Consider the following 21,229-nt stretch of genomic DNA (forward strand, 5'->3'; position numbering starts at 1 on the left):
CACATATTACTTACAAACACTGATAAACATATTTCATTTTAATATAATATAATCAATTTCCCGTTTCGTATAGGCATTTGTAAAAATTTAAAATGTTTTTGTGGACAGTATAGTATAACACAATAGAATTTTTTATCAATATAGAAGATAAAAATTGTTGTTTTTTCCGTAGAAAATGTGGTAAAAGTATTCTCTATATTCTATATATGATCCAACGTCCAACCATGTAATATTTTATTATAGATACTCAGTTTGCATAATATATATAAAATAGTAAATACCTGATAGGTATACATTTTTTTTCCTAAGTTGATAAGAACCTGCTGCATATTTTAATGCAGCTTATAATCCACAACTGTATTTCATGAAATACTGCGTAGTAGAATATATAACAACGATTTTTAGTGCGTATTTTGGAATATTTAGTAGGTTTTGTTTCTCTATTAGAATATTAGGTTTATAATTTCAATACAAATTTAGAATATATAAATAACACTACTATATCATGATTTTAACAATTTGAAATATTAAAAATTGTCATTTGTCGTAATTATAACACGTAATAAAAAGTGAGAATTATTTGTGCTCTGCAGTAGATATCAATTATAAAGTTATAAAAAACAATTGAATACCTACAATTTTTCTAATTACAAAAAATTGTTAATCCAATTGAATAAGAAACTATTAAAATTGAAAAAATATTTAATGATATTCTATAAGTAATAATCGAGTACAACAATAATGCAAATAAAAGAAAACATAGTTTTTAGTCAAATCACGTTAAAACCAATGGGAAAAAGTCATATAGAAAAATAAAATTGCAACCGTTACAATCAATTAATTATTTAGATATTTTATCGTTTATATAAAATCGTTAATTTATGAAAATATTTAATCATTCTTCAATGATTTCTTTTTGTAGAGATAATCTTTGTTACTCGGAAGTATTGTAGTTACGCATTGCACTGTAAAACACAAACGCCGAGTTACCTAATATTTAAAAAAAAATCCACGCGCATTACTTGATCCGTGCTTCGTTATTAAAAATATTGTATTTTTTGTTATACATGCTCTATATTCTATTATCTAAAGACTTGTAAGTAATGATTTTAGAGCACTTTGCAGGTTTTTCACTGAACTGAATTTTCAACCTACCCAATAAATTATTCTGTTTCCGATCACATTATTATACAAATAACGATACAGATCTAATATATTAAATTATAATAGGAAAATGATGTATATTTGAATATTGTTTAATATTTATATGTCGCATGACTATTTTACCACGGTCTAACTAGGTATATACCGCAATGTTTTATATTATACACACGTGACACATTATACGAAAATACAACAAATTCTAAATAAGCGTATGAAATTGAATTGTCGCAATGTCTCTATTACTATACAAGAAACCCGCGAACAACATATAGGTGACTTGATGCGTGGCGTGCATCCTACTTTTACGAGCCGTCCTGCGAGTATCCTGTAGAGTGACAACTAAACAAGCTGCGCGTTTCGTCAGGGTGGTGTGGAAGCTGTTTAAGAATCGTTTCACCGAAATGTCAACGTACTGCGCCGCATTCTGGTATACGGACAGTGCACACTCATGGATGGTGACGCGCAAACGGTCCGATTTAAAGTCGTCGTGATTCGGACGTCGACGGAACAGGCATTATAGTTCATGGCCAATGGAAAGTGGTATTACCGTATTCTTATTGACAGGGATTACCGCGGTTGCTGGCGTATGGCCGACCGCGGGGTCTTATATAGGACCTCATTGAGAAATTCGCATGAGACAGTTTCGTTCGGAAAGTTTTTCATTCCGGTGAGGTCTAAACACAGACACAGTCTGCAGACCGTGGTAAGCACGGCCGATCGTATTATTTACGGGTCTCACGATGAGTTGCATAATATGTAACAGCGATATTATTATTTTCTGCCGCCCAGTCTTAAGAACCGGTTGATCGGGGCCGTTATTTCAGAGTTTGCCACCTCTAACTTTTTAATTGCACGGTGTATTCGGTCGTGTTTCTGTTTTTGATTTTTCGCGTCCACAAGTGTGCGTATTTATTGTGTTTTAATGTTGTGCAATGTGAGCGCGTGTGTTTAGCGTTGACAGTGTTTTCTTTAGCAGAGAAACAGTGTACAATGACCCGACGACATGTGCCCCGCCCCCCGGGATTGGCCCACTAGTTTTTTGTATCATATTTTAGTTTAAAACATCAATATTATCGCACGTCAAGTTGCAGGAAGTATAGTTACAAATTAACATTATTCATAGGTTTATTGTAGGAATCACTGCAGTGATAAATGCCTACATAGTCGGGGGCACGAAAAATGAGCGTTACTCTAAGCAGACTGTAAGAAGGCTCTAAGCTAAGGCTTAAGGTTCTTAAAATTGTAATGTAGTTTTGCTGTAAAGGTAATTTATACTAAATTTATTATAAAATAATAATAATCCATATAAAAATGAATGTTTGTCCGTCCTTCATGCACTCCTAAACGGTTCGACCAATTTTGATGAAATTGTTTGTGTATGTATCCGGTATGATTTAGATTTACAATTGGACCAGGCAGGTCCAACCATGGGATTTTGAGACGAACAATGGTTATTGCTATTGGTTATAGGAGAAATAATTAGTAGAAATTAGTATTTATTATTTTATTAGTTGCTATTGATTAATCGGAAAGATTTGGTTCAAGCATGCATCAAATCGAATTTTCGCACATTGCGCCTACCAACTGTAGCGTGTTAAACCCAAAAGGAGTTAAACAATCACAATTTTTACGGACAACAAAGTGTGCGGGATCAGCTATAGTCTGTTATAAAAATAAAGGTAGCCTTATAATATAAAATAATAGTATCATCTATAATATTATAGATTCTATATTATAAATAATTTGGTACCTATTTAAAAAAAATTATGAATTTATGATTTGGATACCACTATCCATGGGCGAATGTAAGTTCCTACACGAGACCTAGCAGATAAACAATACATAGGTTAGTTCGGAAAAGTTCCTATCTACGTTGTGGAAAAAATGATAAAATATGTAAATTCCTACACGGTAAAAAATTACGTATGTTTATTCCTACACTAATCGTTTATCTATGATTATTGGAATAATATATTATGTTATTAAATTACATTAATTATTATTTTTATAATAACATACAATATTAAAATATAATAAGTTAAATGTAATCAAACTCATGCTAATGTCTTAAAACAAATTTCGTAAGTAAATAATTGTAAAAAAGGGGGACGGAGTGGCCGAGTGAGCTAAGGCGTCGGTTGTGACGCACACCGACGCCGGTTCAAACCTCGGTTCACGGGCGGCATTTTTCTGCGGGCAAGTCACCGTGTCCGGAGAAGAAGTGCCGCCATCCCCCACCCGGGCATAGCAGATACCCACGGGTGCCCACTAAAAAATCTGCCAAAACTACACACACGTGTTTAAACCTATAGTTCCCTCTCCCATAGTTTAAAAAACCACCCGATAACCTAAGTTGCCATGGGTCAACTAATAAAAAAAAAAAAAAAAAATGTAAAAAAGAAATATATGTGGTTTATTTTAGAAACCTAAATATTTAACATAACTATATTGATTAATTTTCTTTGTTAAATAAATACAATTTTGTCATTTATAATATTTTATTTTCCAGGGTAGTTTTACTGATTTATTGTTTTTGTGTTACTATTTGTTGTTCGTATTTATATGTCTATATTTACTTGAAAAAGTTTGAGAATTTCAATAATTTTCAAAATATATGGAGATTGGTAATACAAATTTAGTGATTGGTGGTGGAACTAATATAAGTATTTTTTTTTCCTTGTCTGAACTTAGATACCTATTTTTGTATTCGTGTAGATACTTACACATATCATTTGTAGGAATATTATCTTATGTTATATTTTACCTGCTACTCTCGTGTAGGAACTTACTATTAACCGTATGAATAAGACATAAATACATTCAACCTATCCGCTACCTTCCTAAATATTAGACATAATATACTTGTATTAAGGGCTTGGCACACTATATTCACTATGATCGCTACTACCATTGATTTTGTCAACCACCTCGGGTATTACGTTAAGTTGAAAATATTCAAAACATAGTTCGATACATATACGTATCCAATAAGATGTTATGATACATGTGCTCCTGACTCCAATTATTATGACAGTTAATATTATTTGGTCTTAACAGGTCCTAAGAATTGATCCAAAAAGTTGTATTTGTTTTTAATTGGTTCAAAGGGTTAGACTCTTTTCGACCAAAATACCTTTCCCTTTTGCGCTAAATTAAAAAAAGATCAATTCCCTTTTCGATCAATCCAAAAAGTTTAATATTTACTTTATGTTATGTATTTAGAAAAATATTAAAAATACAAGTTGTATACAAATTATGTAATATAAAAATATAAATACATACCTGTATAATTGTTGCCATTAATTATTTGATCGATATTCGTCGAGTATGATTGTGACGACAACTATCTTGTTCATTATAAAAATAAATATCTAATATATGAATAATCTTTATATAACTTATATTTTTACTACTTTTATATAATATGTATATTGTATACCAACCATAAAGAAAATATTGAACTTTTTGGTTTGCCCGCCGAAAAGGAAAGAGTACGATCTTGGTCAAATACGGTTGGTTATGCCTGGTCCAAACAGTTGGTATTTAATGCAGTTTATTTAAAACTATTTGAAAAGTAGATTTTTCATTTCTCATTTGAACTACAGATACAAGTTCATTAAAAAGGTATTATATAAGTATAATCAATACCAGACAATACCTACTAGATGAACATAATATTATTCTAATATCTTAATAATTAATTTCGTATTTATACTAGTTTTTGAATACATAAACATTAATCAAATTGTACAATTGATGCATTATTTTATAATTTAATTCTAGAACATAAATGACCTACTTCTAAATTTTGTATTAATATAAAATTATTATTATTTCTACTATAAATTGTTCAAATAATTGAAATTGTTTTAGAAATTGCAATCACTTAATAAAAATAATAACTCTATTAATACAGTTTTTGACGTTTTCCAGTATTACTTTTATTCATATATGATATATATATATATAAATAACAATGGCCAATTCAATATCATATATTAATATAATCATGTGTAGTTATACCTTTATTTGTAACTATTTTTTTAGAAATGCTTTTAGTTTCTGCAGTTGAATCATAAAAAAATATACAACAGCTTCACGATATTATTTTCAAATATGTCTTAATATCTTTAAGTTTAATAAGTAAAGTACATTAAACTGATTGCATTTTGGATAAACAACTTTATTTGTGATGACATATCATTAGAGTGATTGGGTACCATTATGATGTGTAGAAATTATAATTTACTCTCCTAGCTACTTTATACATTTTTTATACATTATGGTTTTCCGTAAGTACTGAATTTACTTAAAATATTATTAACGCCGAAGTCGTAAACCTTGAATTCATCAGAATAGAGAAAAAAATACTGGGTATAATTGATATAACTATGTACAATTTTGTTTATTTAATCGTAATTTATCTTATACATAATATCCTAGTTTTTGTTTTTTGTACCTAACGTATTTGATAACAAATCTTATTTGACTTTCTACCTATTTAGTTTGTGAGTATATTGTTGGCAGGTATATAGGTTATTATAATTTATACGTGCAGAAACATATGAAATGTGTTCTGTTCAAATTATACTTGGACGTTATGATGTATCTCGTACTTACGATTATATTTTTTATTTTAATTTAATGTTTATTTAACCATAAGAAAAATAATTTCTGTATAATTCAAGGTTGGATTTATACCTCTACAAATATAATATATATATATTTTTGTAATTAATGTGGCATAAAGTATGAATTTAGATAAATCGTGTTTTTATCAAATCCTTGGAAACAATTACTACTTACTCTTCGATTTTACTGCTTTTATTATTTTCGGCTTTAAGACTTACATAATATATAAAGTGCTATAGTGCTATGTAAGTGCCACTTGAAATATCCATACAAAATAGTTATATGGAAACGTTGATTTGTGTACGTGTAAAATATTGTCTATACAATACACGTGCAACATACAATTTTGTGTGGTATTTTAGTTGTGTCCATTCACTATAATCGTATAATTCGTACGCATAATTTCAACCCCAGTCTCTAAATTTCGTATAATATAATATATTAATTTGACATCCAACGACGTACTCATGCGTACGTTTTACCTAAGAAAAGGGCCGTAACTCATCAAATTGCTTTAACTCTTTTATAATAGATAGAAAAGGGTAAAGTATTTGAAAATAAAAAGCTGAAAGAATCTCAAAGGTTGTTAAACATTTTTTTGAAATTAAAATTTTTTGAAATCTTTCAAAAGCAGGTATATTATATACTTTTGAATGTTTGTATTATCTCTCCTAAAAAAATTTAAAAACTATGATGCGACACTATTCGTGAAGGGTGTATATATTATTAAATATATTATATTGGTATAAAAGTATCAGCATAGTTTTAAAATTCTATTTATATATATATATACTTGCTTTATTTACTTATTTGTATACCTATCCAGAATCCAAGGAATTTATCAAATAATTAAAAACCTAAATAATGTTTAATTGTTTCATTGATTACGACAGCAGATGAATATAGATAATATAATAATAATTTTATCATATCGTATACTACCGTTTAAATGTTTAATGTTTCTTTTTTTTTTGCTACAAAAAGCATAAATATAGATTTTATATTTTTATATTTATTTAATTACCTATATAGTTAAATTATTATTAGATTCAATGTATTGCTTTAAAAAATGTGGAATTATGTATGTGCCGTACGAGTTCTGGGAGGGGCATTGTCCCTTGGCTCCCATACAGTATCCATCCCTGTACGCGTATATAATAATGTGTATTGTGTATATATATATGCATGAGACTCATTAGTCTTATAACCCGTTTTTTGTTAGTTTGGCATGTTGCCTTATTTACATTTAATATTTTCAAGTATTTAAAATAATTTATTCATAATACAGGACTGAACAAAAAATATCTGATTAATTGCTATTAATTGTTTTTAGATTATTATACAATTAAATTATTTAAATTTAAATTGTACAAAAAAAAGTTTTTCATTTTCTTAATTATTTTTTTCTTAGTTACCTATATATGCATTGGAAACGTTTACATTTTAGATAATTCATTGTGAATTATTGCCGTGTAAAGATGAAAATAATTCTAGTTGTATGTTTTATGGGAATGACATAAATTTTACATTTCTATATGAACTCATATTATAACTTTGAATGAAATCCAATTATGGAAGTGCTATTTCACATATCCCACGAAATACTATACTTAATCTTTTCATCCCTAGGGTCGTAGAGCAGTGATAGATTTAGGGTTTAGGTTTCCTCCTCAGGTGGTGGGTAACCTAATTTGCGGTTAAAATTGGATTGAATTCTGAATTATACGCGAATTGCTGTAAGGCCACGTACTGCAGTTTTATTATATGAGAATGTTTTCGATAGGTCTAAGCAAATAATTTAGGCACGAACTATTTGGTAAATGTTTAATTCGAAAAACACAACCAACACAGAGACAGTTGCTAAAAAAACAAACAGACCAAAAACTGCTATCCAAAAGTAAAATAGAGCTTGCTGACTGATCGCTCTAAAACTTGCCGATTTTGATGGGACGTACATACCTATTATAATAATATTGTAATAACTAAACGATCGTCTAATAATAGCGTGTGGTGTTATTGTTTGTTGATGATTGTCTACCGGCGGTGGATGTAAATAAAAAAATCAGTAACAATAACAATAATTGTATTATTATAATGATATAATTATTTTATCAATGTAAACGCTGTGCGTAGGCCTCCGCCGATCCGCCGCCACACCCTCAGCGACGACAGATCCGCACGTGCGCTACCGGCACCTGCAGCCGAGGTGGCGGTGGAATCGTCGGGCGCCACCGGGAGCGTGCGCGCGCCCCTCGACCGGCCCTGCCCCGTCACCGAGTAGCATCGGAGCGCGTAGCCGGCCGGTTGTAGCTGCTGTAACGCGGCGGCGGCGGGCCCACACCCACCCGGCCCGGAGCAGCGTGCGCGCGCGAGCGAGCGAGAACGGCGTCAACCGGGAGCGGCAGTGTGTGTACGCGCGTGGTGGTGTGCGCCAGGCTGCTGCGTGTGTGCGTGCGCGTGTGCGCGAGAGTTTTGTGCGCGTCCGCTACGGTGCTCGCCGGCTGCTGCCGCTCTGCCGCTCGCTCGCCGCTACCGCTCGCTATATAGTCGCCGCCGCCGCCCGATCGTCTACGCGCGTGTGCGTGCGGTGCGTGTGCGTGCGAGCGTGTCCGTCGTGCCGGCAGAGCGAAAGAGACGCGAGAGCGAGAAAAGGAGCGAATGAGTGAGACAGAGCGTGTGCGCGAATGAGACAGAGTGAGCGCGCGCGCGCCGCCGCCGTCGCCGTCTCAGTGTGTGTGTGTGTGCGTGCGTCGCCGGAGTGACTCTATTCGCCGGCCGGCCGCCCTCAGTTACGCGCGCGTATAGATAATAATAGTAATAATTATAATATATTTTTTTTCGAATACCTATAATAAATTATATTCCATTATCAATCTGTTGTAATTAATTTTTTTCTGCTCATATACCTCTTCCCCTTCCGATCGCAACGACAACCGCTGTCCCGCCGTCACTGCCATCACGGGATGCGATAATATTATAGAGTCGATTTAACGATATTATTTCCGCCGCCGCCGTCCCGTTTCGCTGTCCGATCGGCCAACCACCCGACCGCTGTCGTATGCGACTGGGCATAACCTCGTCACTGCCGCCATCATAGTCGACGTCTCCATCCTCTGCCGTCACGTGCGTCTCGGTCCGTTCCACGTGCGACGACGACGGTCTACTGCTAAAGACAGTGATCGCCTAGCGGTGGTGTCGTTGGTAACGGCGGTGGTGGTGGCGGTGGCGGAGGTGGTGGCAACAGCGGTTGACTTTTACTTTTGTTTCTATACCGGACGGCGGCCGTCTTCTGCTGCTGCAGCAGCTGCCGGCCGGTGGTGTTGACTTTGTCTTCGCCATCGTTGTTGTTGTTATTGTTGTTGTTGTTGTTGTTGTTGTGCACTTTCGCCACCTCCACCGCCGTCGTAGCTTTCGGTGTCACTAATTCGGGTCCGTCACACCGACTACTCACGCCGCCGAAGTGATGCAACAACAATGCGGTTTTTGCGCCGCGGTGTCCGACCTTTTCCGGAGGATCATGTGCTTTAATGGCAGTAGGAGGGGCAGTGACCAGTCGTACTATCACGAACTGGACAACGATGACCCTCAGATCGCACTAGTGAGTGGACCTATTGGTTAAACGTCTAAGTTTTCTTTCTCAGCCCTCCGCACCACCCGTTAATATTATTATAACTGTTTTCATTTTCCACATTACCGGAAGTCGTTCACTGCAATCGACCTGCCGCGTGTATACGCATTATTTTTTATTCTCGTCAAGTACCTATATCGCTACATATATATTATAATATTATACTATGTTATTATAGCCATATAGGTACATATTATTATGCGTGTGGTGTGTATTTGAGAGCACGCGATAATTATAAGAATGGGTAATAATAACATATTATATTGTACACCAAACCTGCAGATAATTATTGCACGTGCATGCTATCGAAAACCATGTTTGTATACACTAACATATAACTGTTAAAAAAATGTTTAAAAAAAAAAAAACACTTAAACGTAGGTAGGCACATTCGTCTGCACATAATGTGCGTCGCTCGTGCTAAAACGAATATAATATAATAATATACGGTTCGAACGTCGTGTCATATAACCTCGTTTTTATTTATTTTTTTTTCAATATTATAATACGTGCCTTGTTGCAGCAGAACATACGCGTGAGGTTTTAAAAGTATATTTGAGTTTATCGTTTTTTATATTATGTTGCACCGCCGGTTGTGTGTATATATATATATTATAAAGTCTTCGAGAGAAACCGTTAAAGTTTACTGTTATCGGGGTAGTGCCATTCATGAAACTTCGGGGTAGACGCGTTATCGGCGGGGTAATTGTGTTGTACTACTATAATAATATACCCCTGCTATTGCTAGTATTGTCGGTCAGTTTTTTATTTCTATTATTATTATATTTTTTCTATCGTTACGCGTTCTTAAACAGACTTCGAGAAAACAACATTGTGTACTACGTGTGTACGTCCGCCGCGGTAAAGGTCAATATATTTTTACAATACTCGTCTTTCCGGATGGTCGGCCAAATGCATGCGCATAGGTGTAATGCAATAAAACATATATATATAATATATATAACGTACTGTGTGTACGCATTTTAAGCTAATTAATGATATATTTTACAATATTATAATATATTGCTGGGTTCGAGATAACATGCTTTTCGTATTGTAGCTCCAAAACGGTGCACACGTATACGTTATAATATTATTATTTTTATGATTGTCGACGCGCGAGGTACAACGACCTCCGCCTCGCGAGCCGACTGTTCCGAGACTTGAGGTATTATTTCGTCTACTCGTATGGTACACGTAGTTTTGTGGTTTCACAATAATATTATTATGTACCTACCTATATGTACCTACTGTATAGGGATGCAAAAAACTGTTGCGAATCCCAGTTTTTTTCCACTAAAGCGTGTATTGTTGTTTTGTCGGAATCGTGCCAGCGCAACTAGAAATAATCATACTACTGACGGATGAACACAATGGTACCATCCAGTAAACGCGTTTAATGTATGGAAAATTGGACTTTTCGGTATCTCTCATCAAACACATACCTATGCGCGTTTGATCTGTAATAGAATAGTATACCCCCACTTATATATATTTTTATATTCTGTTGTACCATGCAATTTCAACATAATATGCTTCTTCTGTCGTACGTGTGTCGTCGCCGTCGTCTCGCACGCCACACCGGTGTTGTTTAACGTGCTGACATTGCTAAATAAATTACGATTGTTTTAGTTCCGTCCCATAATACGATCAATGTACAATAATATCGATGACTATATAATAATATCGGCGTCAACAAACGTAAATGTCCACTTTGTCCCGAAAATGACTCCAATGCTGCGTAAATTAATAATCCGCACGAGCCAGTCAAATTGGCTTAGCATTTGGACGACGTGTCGTCTCATCAATTGAAGCTCAAATCGCGTGCACCTGCGTATGGGTTAGAAAATTAATAGGGTTGTTTACGTACCTCGTGGACCTTTGGCTAACTCAATAAATGTGGGACGCGTAGACGGTAATTAGATACGTTTTCAAAGTACATCGTTAAACTAATTATAAAATGAAATACTTCCCCTACCCTGGAAAAATATTATGTGGTGTGTTGTGTGTATATCATTAATCATTATTCATTATCTACCTATATTATTATATAGTTCACTATTATACTATTGGTATTATTACATTATATTGTACGTTATAAAGTACCTACCCTACTTGTTTCTCGATTCAGTGCGATCGAGCTCGTGTACGGAAACAAGTGAACATATTATCGGCTGCTAGCGTGAAGACACTGTATAAAAATCATTCCCTTCGCTACAAAGCTTATATTATCATAATATGGCGCCTAAAATAATAATATTAACAAAACTGGCGAGTTAATTTATTTTATATTACCGGAAAAAAAGGTCTGAAAGTTGTATATTATATCCTCGATTATATCCATGTAGGTATACCTATACCAACATATTATACTTATATAGCGATTATATTACGCTCATCGTGACTATTTATTTTTCCATTTTCCTACCTAGGCCCTATTATCCTAATATACGTGTACACTATACACCCGTTTACTATAATAGCTGCAGTAATTTAATCTCGAATATTGCCGCGGAAGTTCCATCGCACGTGGTATCGCGCACGTCATAACAACAATAATGATATATTGTACACCACTTGATAAACGACGATTTAAGTCGGCCAGATTTTTCCACCCGCACTCTCGGAGTATATTATACATCCTTAATCGAATTTCGAAATCTGAGCGAGGACTTAAGCTGATATTAATCGCTTGGCGCCGTTTTACCATCCCGCCCACCCTTTTCACCGCCAGCAAAATCATATCTGCGGGCGCTCGCTATACAGCCATATTGGCTCAATGAAATACGTGTTGAACACGCACACACACACACACACTTGTATATTCACGAGAATCCGAGAATTTTTATTCGATATATATTATATTTTATTATTATTATTATTTTTTTTTACCACCCGTGTCTCTAATGACGTAGGTCGTTAGTCCGGGAGTTGCTCCGTTAACGATTTCACTTTCACGCGTACAACCAACAACTATCGCGGTGTATCGCAACAACCAGTTCGAACTTTTTATTATTATTATTATTATTTTTTTTTTTTTTTTACTCACGCGCCGCGACTACTCTCACAATTTACCGGTTTATCGATATTCGCAACATACCTACTTTTTTTTTTATATATATATATTTAATGTATGCGGGTTTGCAGTGTATAAGTGCGTGTGCAGCGTTAATACAAGTGTCAAATATACTGTATTATAATTTATTATTGTACATATATACACTCGAAAAACCTGCGAATGAACGTCACTGTATGCGAGAACATCGCACGCTGCAGTAGAATTCAGGTGACGGTATACGGTTATGGTGTACCTTAACCTAACCTACGTGCAGTCGTTCAGTCGTCGCAGGCATAAAGCGCGTGTCGCGTGTGCGTCGTGCGGTTTTTTTACTGTCTACCTATCGCTATATAGGTATACTTATGTTACTTATGTACCGTTGTTGAAGTGATGCTGTACGCGTAACGTATAACATACCGCCCCTGATTTTCCGGGAGTTGTATTTCGTCCCTCAATATATATAGTGACCGTTTTCGTTGTTGGAGATACGCGATATTGGATAGGATAACGACGGCTCACGATGACAAAACTCTATAGTACAGATCTGGTAAAAAAAAAAATTGTCAACCACGCGTGTCATACATTAATAATAATACACATAGTATATAATATTTATGTACAAACAATACGGTTGTAGGCACATGTATGATATTATGTAACATTTATTATATTATTATAATAACTAAATTGAGTAGTTATATATACCAATATAGATTCTTGTTATTGTCAATTGAGATCCCCTCGAAATAATTACAACAATTACGATGAAACTTGATGTCTCGAACTTTTATCTGTGTCTCTTGAGTTTCTACACAACGAGATTTTACTGTATCTGGATAAGAAAAATGATATTGTGTTAATAATAATTAATAAACGAAAAAAAATTAGCGGGTTGGACAAAATAAGGCAATAGTATATATAGGAAAACGGAGCGTGTGTTTTGTCGTAACGCCACATCCTTTATATATTGTAATGTGTAGATTGTAGGTACTTAAATAATTACCGAGTATAATGGTATCTTTTTATATCTAGTTTTTGTTTATAGTACATTATAAAAAAAACTCCAAGGCAGCCAGCCTGGTTTCCAAGTTGAAAATGTCATCTAGATACTATACTCTGTTCAGCGAGAGACTGCGTCGCGCACCGACGAAAACTGATTCCCCACGCAACACCCTGCCATTGGGGAACTGGTTTCCATAGAATGGTGTCGCAAAGGGATGCGCAGAATCGGCGCGTTCTCTGGCTGAACAGAGTCTAGATATAATGGTATACCAATTGATATAATCTAGTTGATACCTATACCTACTACATGACCTACTACCTACCTTACTCAGTGTCTCATATTTGTATATTAGAAAATTTAATTTGTGTAAGGTAATACTATAAGTTAAGTAGATGTGCGCAAATAAGGTTAATTTCATTTTTTTCTAGGATAACTAGATCGTATTATATAATATATTTTATGTGATTATTATGGCTTAAGAGTGCATTTGCATGCAGATATGCATTGGATATGCAATTATTAAATGAATATTTACGCGTGGGAACAATTTGAACCAAAATTTCCGGTAGGTAGGTAGTATAAACCTATTAAATTTGATAATATATGTGCTGGTGGCAAGACTTGGTTTGGTATACATTAGCGCTGTGTATACGATCGTTTTGTAAATTAATTTGAAAAGTGCAGTATTTAGTTCAACAACTCAGGTCAGAGGACCGTGATGACTAAATGAGTTTAAATGTCATTCGGTACGATAGGTTTAGACTGTTAAGAGTTTATGTAAATTACAGTTTTCTTTTTTTATTAACTAAACGAATTCTAACTAGCGAATACTCAGATGAAAAGAATTGTATGTATTTGTTGTTCAAACCAGCGATATTCAACCTGGGGGTCGTTAACAAATTATATAGGGTTGACTACACATTATGTAGGTCGAGACGAAAAAAGAAAAACTTTAATCGTGGCAACTGGGCCGACTTTATAGGTTAATGTGGATGGTTTTCGTTTTTAGAATATATTATATAACATATTATTATGTCTGGTTTAATATTTTTTGTTATCGAAAATCGAAATAGTATAATATTTATTATATTTCAACAATTGTATCCACGCACATTAAACCAATATAATATACACATTAACAATTTTTGTAAAAATAATTTTAGTAAGATATCCTAATATATTATATGCGTCGAATATATATAACCGTGGTATATATTCTTTATTCTTTGATGTATCTTGTATATAATAAATAGGTACCTAGGTAATCATCACGCAGCCAGGAATTCTTATGTCATCTGCAGACCAAAATCTAAAATTTCAATATTTATGATCGATATTTCTCTGTATCTCGATATTAAACGTGTTGGTTAGCATGTAATCTATTTACGGAAAAATGGTAAATACTTCTTATAATATTTGAAATTGTTCATATAGTATATATGCGTAATATCAATTGCATACTTTTATCTAAAAATAACCTTATTAACTTATTTCAATGGATATTGTTAAAAATAATGAGTACCATTCTCCGCCATACGAGAATCTAAACTTGCATTAATTTTTTACGAAATAATAAAACGTGTGACATTTAATGGTCTTTGTGACATTTGCTATTCAAAAGTTTTGTAAACGCACTACAGGTATGTAAGACAATATAACAGACGATCGCCCGGTGGCGGGGAGTCGATAAAATATTATATCGTATGCGGCGCGCAGTCGTGGCGTGTAGCCAACGATAAAATGCCGATAAATATTTATCGTGCCGTATACGAACGAGACCGGGCACAGGCGTGTAGGTAACAATAGAGGCGACCGACGATAAAATGGTGTATTTCGAACCGTCGTCGCACTGCAGTGCGCGCGTATATTAATTACTAATAATTGCGGACGCGCCGTGGTACACCGACTGCGTGCGGCAATACGGAGATCGTGAGCCCGATGCGTGGTAATGATAATAACGACGACGCTCGTGTCGGCGAAAATCATAACACGGCCACGCGTAAAAGCGGACGTTTTTCGATAACATATTTTTTTACCTGCACAGTTCCACTTGTAATATTATACAAAACGCGTGGTACGCGTGCACGTGTGTACAAGACATCGGGACGGCAACACCCTTTGAGCGTCACGAAAGTTATCGCTGGCGAGGGCTGAGGGGAACCAAACTGGTGGGGGGGGGAGGGGGGGGTGGTGGTAGGACGCACCCGGAAAGCGGCGAGCGGCGGGGGTGGCGTTCGCCGGCGTTACTTGCATGGGCGTGGTGGACGCGCGTCTCCATATCCCGGGAAAAACGGAGCTCGCGGCGCGTTTGCGGCACGTCGCGCTCGCGGCCTACTTCCGATTTCCGTTTCGGACGGGCATTGGAGTCCGGCCATCGTCGTCCTCCGCCTCATCATCAATCGTAATCTCCTCTTTTCGCGGACGATATCGCGACTAACATAATTGCCGGGATACGGCATAATATTATAGTATATGTCACGCGACGTTATTGTAATATGCTTCGTGACGACGGTCTCCAATGAATAATCGAGCACAATAATCGAGCGTTGGTCGCACGTTAAGAACGTATTTACGAATAAATACTATGCATATACATATAGGTAGTAGATATTGATATATTATTTCATCGTACAGTATATTCACTATATTTTGTTAATAGACGGCATATTATGTCGTTTCGCATTTATTTCGCGATTACGCCGTATTAACCGCCGATTGAAATCCGTCAGCAACTATAGATAGCAGCTAGGTATTGGTTTCGATTGAAATTTATAGATGTTTAGATACTCCGTGGGGTTCGTATGTTGTATTATTATTAAACCGTTGTTGTTCGTGCTTAAACACAAGTCCCGGGTGAAATATTATAGCCTCCTTTAATTATATATATAGGTACATTTATTTATATTATTATGTATCGTGTATAAAATTATATCTTGTTTATACCTATAGGTGCAATAAAATATCACTGGTCGTTAACGATCTCCTTAATTTTTAAGGCATTTTTTTATTAATAATTTACAAACTGCAAATTATCTTTGAAACAAATTCGTTTTTTTCTATTTCCATTCATTAATAACAGCTTACATTTTTTTTTATCAATATACATTTTTATATAATTCATTTGTTTAGCAATATTAGTATATTTTGATAATTAACTACCTAGTCATCTTATATAATCGTGAATTTGTTTCGTTGATAAATATTAAATAGTAATATATTTACCCAAAATATATTTAATTACTTAATTAAATTTTAATTTCAGAAAAATATAATCTTAGTTAAAGTTAACAGACTGCTAGGTAAATATAGTAACTGCATGAAATTTATCATACATACACAGTTTAATGGTAATAAGTGCTCAACTATAATATTCAATAAACTTTTACTATGCCTTTGTTTTCTATAGATTGGCAAACTTTATTTGCATTGTAGAAGTTGTCATCTCATTCATTGGAGTGGGTTTTATTTTTAATTTTAAACTTTTTACTTCCAATCATTTAACTAAAAGCATTTGACTAGATTTTTAATATAATATTTTTTTATTGTGTCGATTTGTTTAATATTAGTTTGCATCTTTGAATCGATATAATCTAATTTAAATCCTATTTCTGAAAGAGTGTGTTTTTCTTCGACTCTTCAATTTTAATACCTATGTTATTTCATTTATCTTCGCCACTCTTGTTGTCGACTTTATATACATCGACAGTTTTCATTTACTATATTATACTATATAGCACCTACTTATATTATAGCCTTTACGACGCGCAATGCCAATACTGTTTTTGTATTTCATGTTAACCACTTTCAAGCGTCTTCGTTTAATAGATCTAATATCCATTGATGAGACGTCCGGCGTTTTGAATTTATCTTTAAGTGTATTTTTATTTATGTTTTAGTGGTTTTGTTCACGAACAATATGTGTTTTGAAATGTTGTCGCATATTATTTATAAATTTTCTTTACTTTTTAATATAAATAGGTACCTATTTTATTATAATGTTGTATGTTATTGAATTATTGTAGATAACAGTATATTATAGTTTTTACTTATTACCTATACAAAAAGCATCAAGTATTTAATATTGAGCTGTATAAGTTATTAATTAAAAACATTTCCCATTCAAGTGGAATGCTTTTTTGGTTTAACGTTTTAGACAAAGTTTTGTATTGATAGTGCCTGTTTTTAGATTATTTAAACTTATATTATTTTATATTGATTGTATTGTGCTTATTTATAAGTGCTTACTTTAGGTGATTCCAATTTTCAAAGATGTTTTATGCAGTAACACATTTCTGAACGCGGTGTTTCGAAATCTTTTCTAAGCTATTTATTAAAATAAATTTAAAGTAATGAGGAATAACCATTTCATTGTTCGTGGAAAAAAAAATTGAATGAAAAAAAATATCGTGCAATGCGTTTATCGTGATTATCTTTTACTATGTATATCCCATTATTGTATTAAACCCGTCTGGCGTATTTGCAGCATGATTTCATTACAAACAAATAGTTAGGCTAATAGAGTTCGACAGATAGAGTGGAAGAGAAAAATTAATTAATATAGGTATCTGGTATATACTTACTATGTATATATTGCAGACGTGTTTGTATATATTGAAGTCCGTTTAAGAGCCGTAATAATAATGATTTCTGTATAGACAATCCCAGTTAAACTCAATAGGTATAGGTTTGCTCTTGTTGTAATAAATACGAATAGTCAAAATGATATGTTATTAAAGTGCAAGTATATTAGTTGTAGCCTTGAATTTTCGATTAAAAACCAAAAATGTATAATGTAATATGTACCTATACAATATGCAGATAAATTTAATCGGCAGAAAGAGAGTAATATTGTACAATAATAATTTATATATTATATTTGTATTTTGTACGTATATTTAGTGTGTGTTTATCAGTGCAGAAAGAGTGGATGTTTCGGGGTTGTTGCCAAGGAGTGCTAACTTTGTGGTGGGGGGGGGAAGGGGTGTCGCTTAGGGTAATCAATATAAGGGGCGTGTGCGTTCCCCTAGCTATTATAAATCAGTATACGCAACGCATGTATGAAATTGTGAACCATTTCGATATCATTGACCAAAACTACAGTTTATTAATTAATATCAAAAATTTTACTATAGTTACTACGTCATTATAATAAATGATAACGATAATAATACTAATATCAATAACCTAAGTCATACTCAACCATAGTAATAACAGCCTTAAATCTTTCGGTTTTGATAAGTTTCACGCAAGTATTTGTTAAATATCAATTTTAACTCCATTACAGTGCGTTGTGTACACATCAAACCTCAACGTTAATCTCATACTGACTAAAACCATTAATCCCCATCGATCAAAGTTCAACGTTTAGTGGCAATATTTCTTTAACATTTTTCCAATACGGGTGAATCACATGAGATGTTCTACTCTCCCCGTCCAGTGAGATTATTTACTTATTAAAGCCAACTCTTAGATGACGCGCTATATTGTAGATATTTTGCTTATAAAATAGGATACCAATATTTTGACCCGTCCTAACAATTATAGTTATAGCTTATAACAACAGACTTTTATAAAACAAAAATATCTGGTAGCATGATCTCTATTGAAACAATATGGTAGTTTAGAACGGCAAGATGATTATTATTTCGTTCATATATTTGATGACCCATTAAATATAATCTACACGTAGTTCTTCGAGAATACCTTCGCAGGGGATATTTGCATCGTTCGATAAGCCTGCACATCCTAATGCTAATTTACTTAAAACTTTACCTCGTCGCCGACTGAAAACAACGCGTACCATATTAAATATATATATATACATATTTTATATTGTGTACGAATTACGAATTGCTAACGTTTAATAACCACAACACTGAGGTTAATGCGCTTATTATTATGTTGTTAAACCAATATTATTATTATTATCATTTATCACTAATAGTATTTATTTAGGTGCGCTTAACTTCAGTGTAAAGGTCGAAAACGTTTTTGTTAATACACCGTGTCAAACGAATCATAGTATCGACATATCAATATAGAAAATAAATACTATTGTGTACTTACACATATTTACTTCGCTTTCAGAAAAACGATTGGCAGTTTGTCTTCATAAATTATAGATATTTAAATGTCAAATACTAAATAAAAATAAAAAACATAAATTTTATTCGTTGTCAATGTAATAAAAATCTGACTTCGTAGCGTGGTGTTCCATTCCACCAAACATTCGACCAAATAAAATGTTAGAAAAAATAATTTTGACACTTAAAAATATCATCTGGATTGAGCCATTAATTAATTATTATATATATGATTAAATAACAAAACGAGCAATTGTTAGATACCTTCATTATTGACTTGAACTTTCAAATTATATTAAAAAAAAATGTTCAATAAGCATCAGTTGAACTTTTTTAGGATTTCACATTTGTGAACGAAATAATAAACCTAATCGTCAAATTACGTATATACATTATACATATTACTTTAAATTTCACTATTCCTCAGTTTTCCTCAGCTACTTTTCTTTCATTATTTGCATTATGAAATATTCTTATTTGTAACAACAGCCAAACATGTATTTGAATAAATCTAGAAATATCAATAATACAAATAGGGAACAAATCCATAATAGGGCTTGAAAAAAATTAACGCTGTTGTATGGGTATATAATCATAATATTTCATATTTCTCACAAAATATGCATTTGTCATGGAAAAACATGTGTTTTATAATCCATAATTTTAGTCGCGTGTATAAACATCGTATAAAAACTTTTCCGGAAGCACAAACTACCAATGCGTTTATGTCTGGTGAACTGCAGTTCTACTTGCTATTGTTTTTGTTATACATATTCTGTACTGAGTATTATATTATTATCGTTTCGGCTACTCGGCGCTTGTTTCGTTTTCAACGCAAAAGCGCTAAAAAAAAATACACAATAAAATTTATCTCCACCTAGCTACTTCAACTGTTTTTATTTTACTTCCTTGTTTCGGTTAGAAAATCAATTAAATATTATACAACGGAAACATAATCGGAATGGCTTTATTTTTTTTTACGTAAACACGCAATGGTTCTTGCACGATTGACGTCGTAAAAAAACCAAGCTGGACGTATTTTAGAGCGCTTACCACGTTAAACGGAATATGGGTCGTCTTTTCCACGAATTTATATATATATATATATATATGCATATACGAGAGGTAGCGATGGCGGGCGTGAAAAATGAGTTAAAGTGTTTTTAGCTATTCTGAAAGGGAAGGGGGTGAATGGAGAACCCATAAAAATCTCCCGCCGGTCACGCAGCCAGCGAGTCGCGCCACCAACGAAGTTATAAGATATTCTTCAGTTTTTGCATGATTATATTTCTACTTATATATTGTACATCCGCCATTTTTCCTCTCAATGGGCAAAATATATTAAGTAACCATAATAATTATGATTCCGACGAGTGTTGAAAAAAAAAACCAAGGTTTGGGTGTGACTTAAAGATTACAACTCGACAATATGTCATGTCTTGGACAGTTTAACTTTACCATGTTTCAAGTTGCCTTAGCGGAACTTGCTTTGGTACTGGGTATATTCAATATATTATACCTAATAAGAGTGTTTAAGATGTATGGATGTTATATACTCGTCAGCTGGACTCAAGATATTTTTTATTTTCTGAGTGAAGAAAAACGACGTGACGGCATCCGCTTCGTGAGCAACGACTACGAGTGCCAAGCACTCAAATAAT

The 21,229-nt window shown here is 33.8% G+C and overlaps 1 protein-coding gene across 5 annotated transcripts in view; it reads left to right on the forward strand.

Annotated features, from left to right (window-relative positions):
* LOC132948206 (high affinity cAMP-specific 3',5'-cyclic phosphodiesterase 7A-like) overlaps nt 1-21,229 on the forward strand; it is a 128,154-nt gene that overhangs the window by 38,496 nt on the left and 68,429 nt on the right. The window contains exon 1 of one of the 5 annotated variants that reach the window (XM_061018584.1): nt 8,101-9,394. The exons of 2 other annotated variants lie outside the window; for them this stretch is intronic. In XM_061018584.1, coding sequence (XP_060874567.1) covers nt 9,260-9,394 — 135 coding nt within the window. In that variant the 5' untranslated portion in view covers nt 8,101-9,259. Of the gene's footprint in view, nt 1-8,100; nt 9,395-12,747; nt 13,030-21,229 lie in introns of those variants that run through there. 2 more of the 5 variants (XM_061018580.1, XM_061018583.1) reach the window with 2 other exon arrangements.

The sequence above is a fragment of the Metopolophium dirhodum genome, chromosome 7 (assembly GCF_019925205.1).
Source record: "Metopolophium dirhodum isolate CAU chromosome 7, ASM1992520v1, whole genome shotgun sequence".
Taxonomy (NCBI): Eukaryota; Metazoa; Arthropoda; class Insecta; order Hemiptera; family Aphididae; genus Metopolophium; species Metopolophium dirhodum.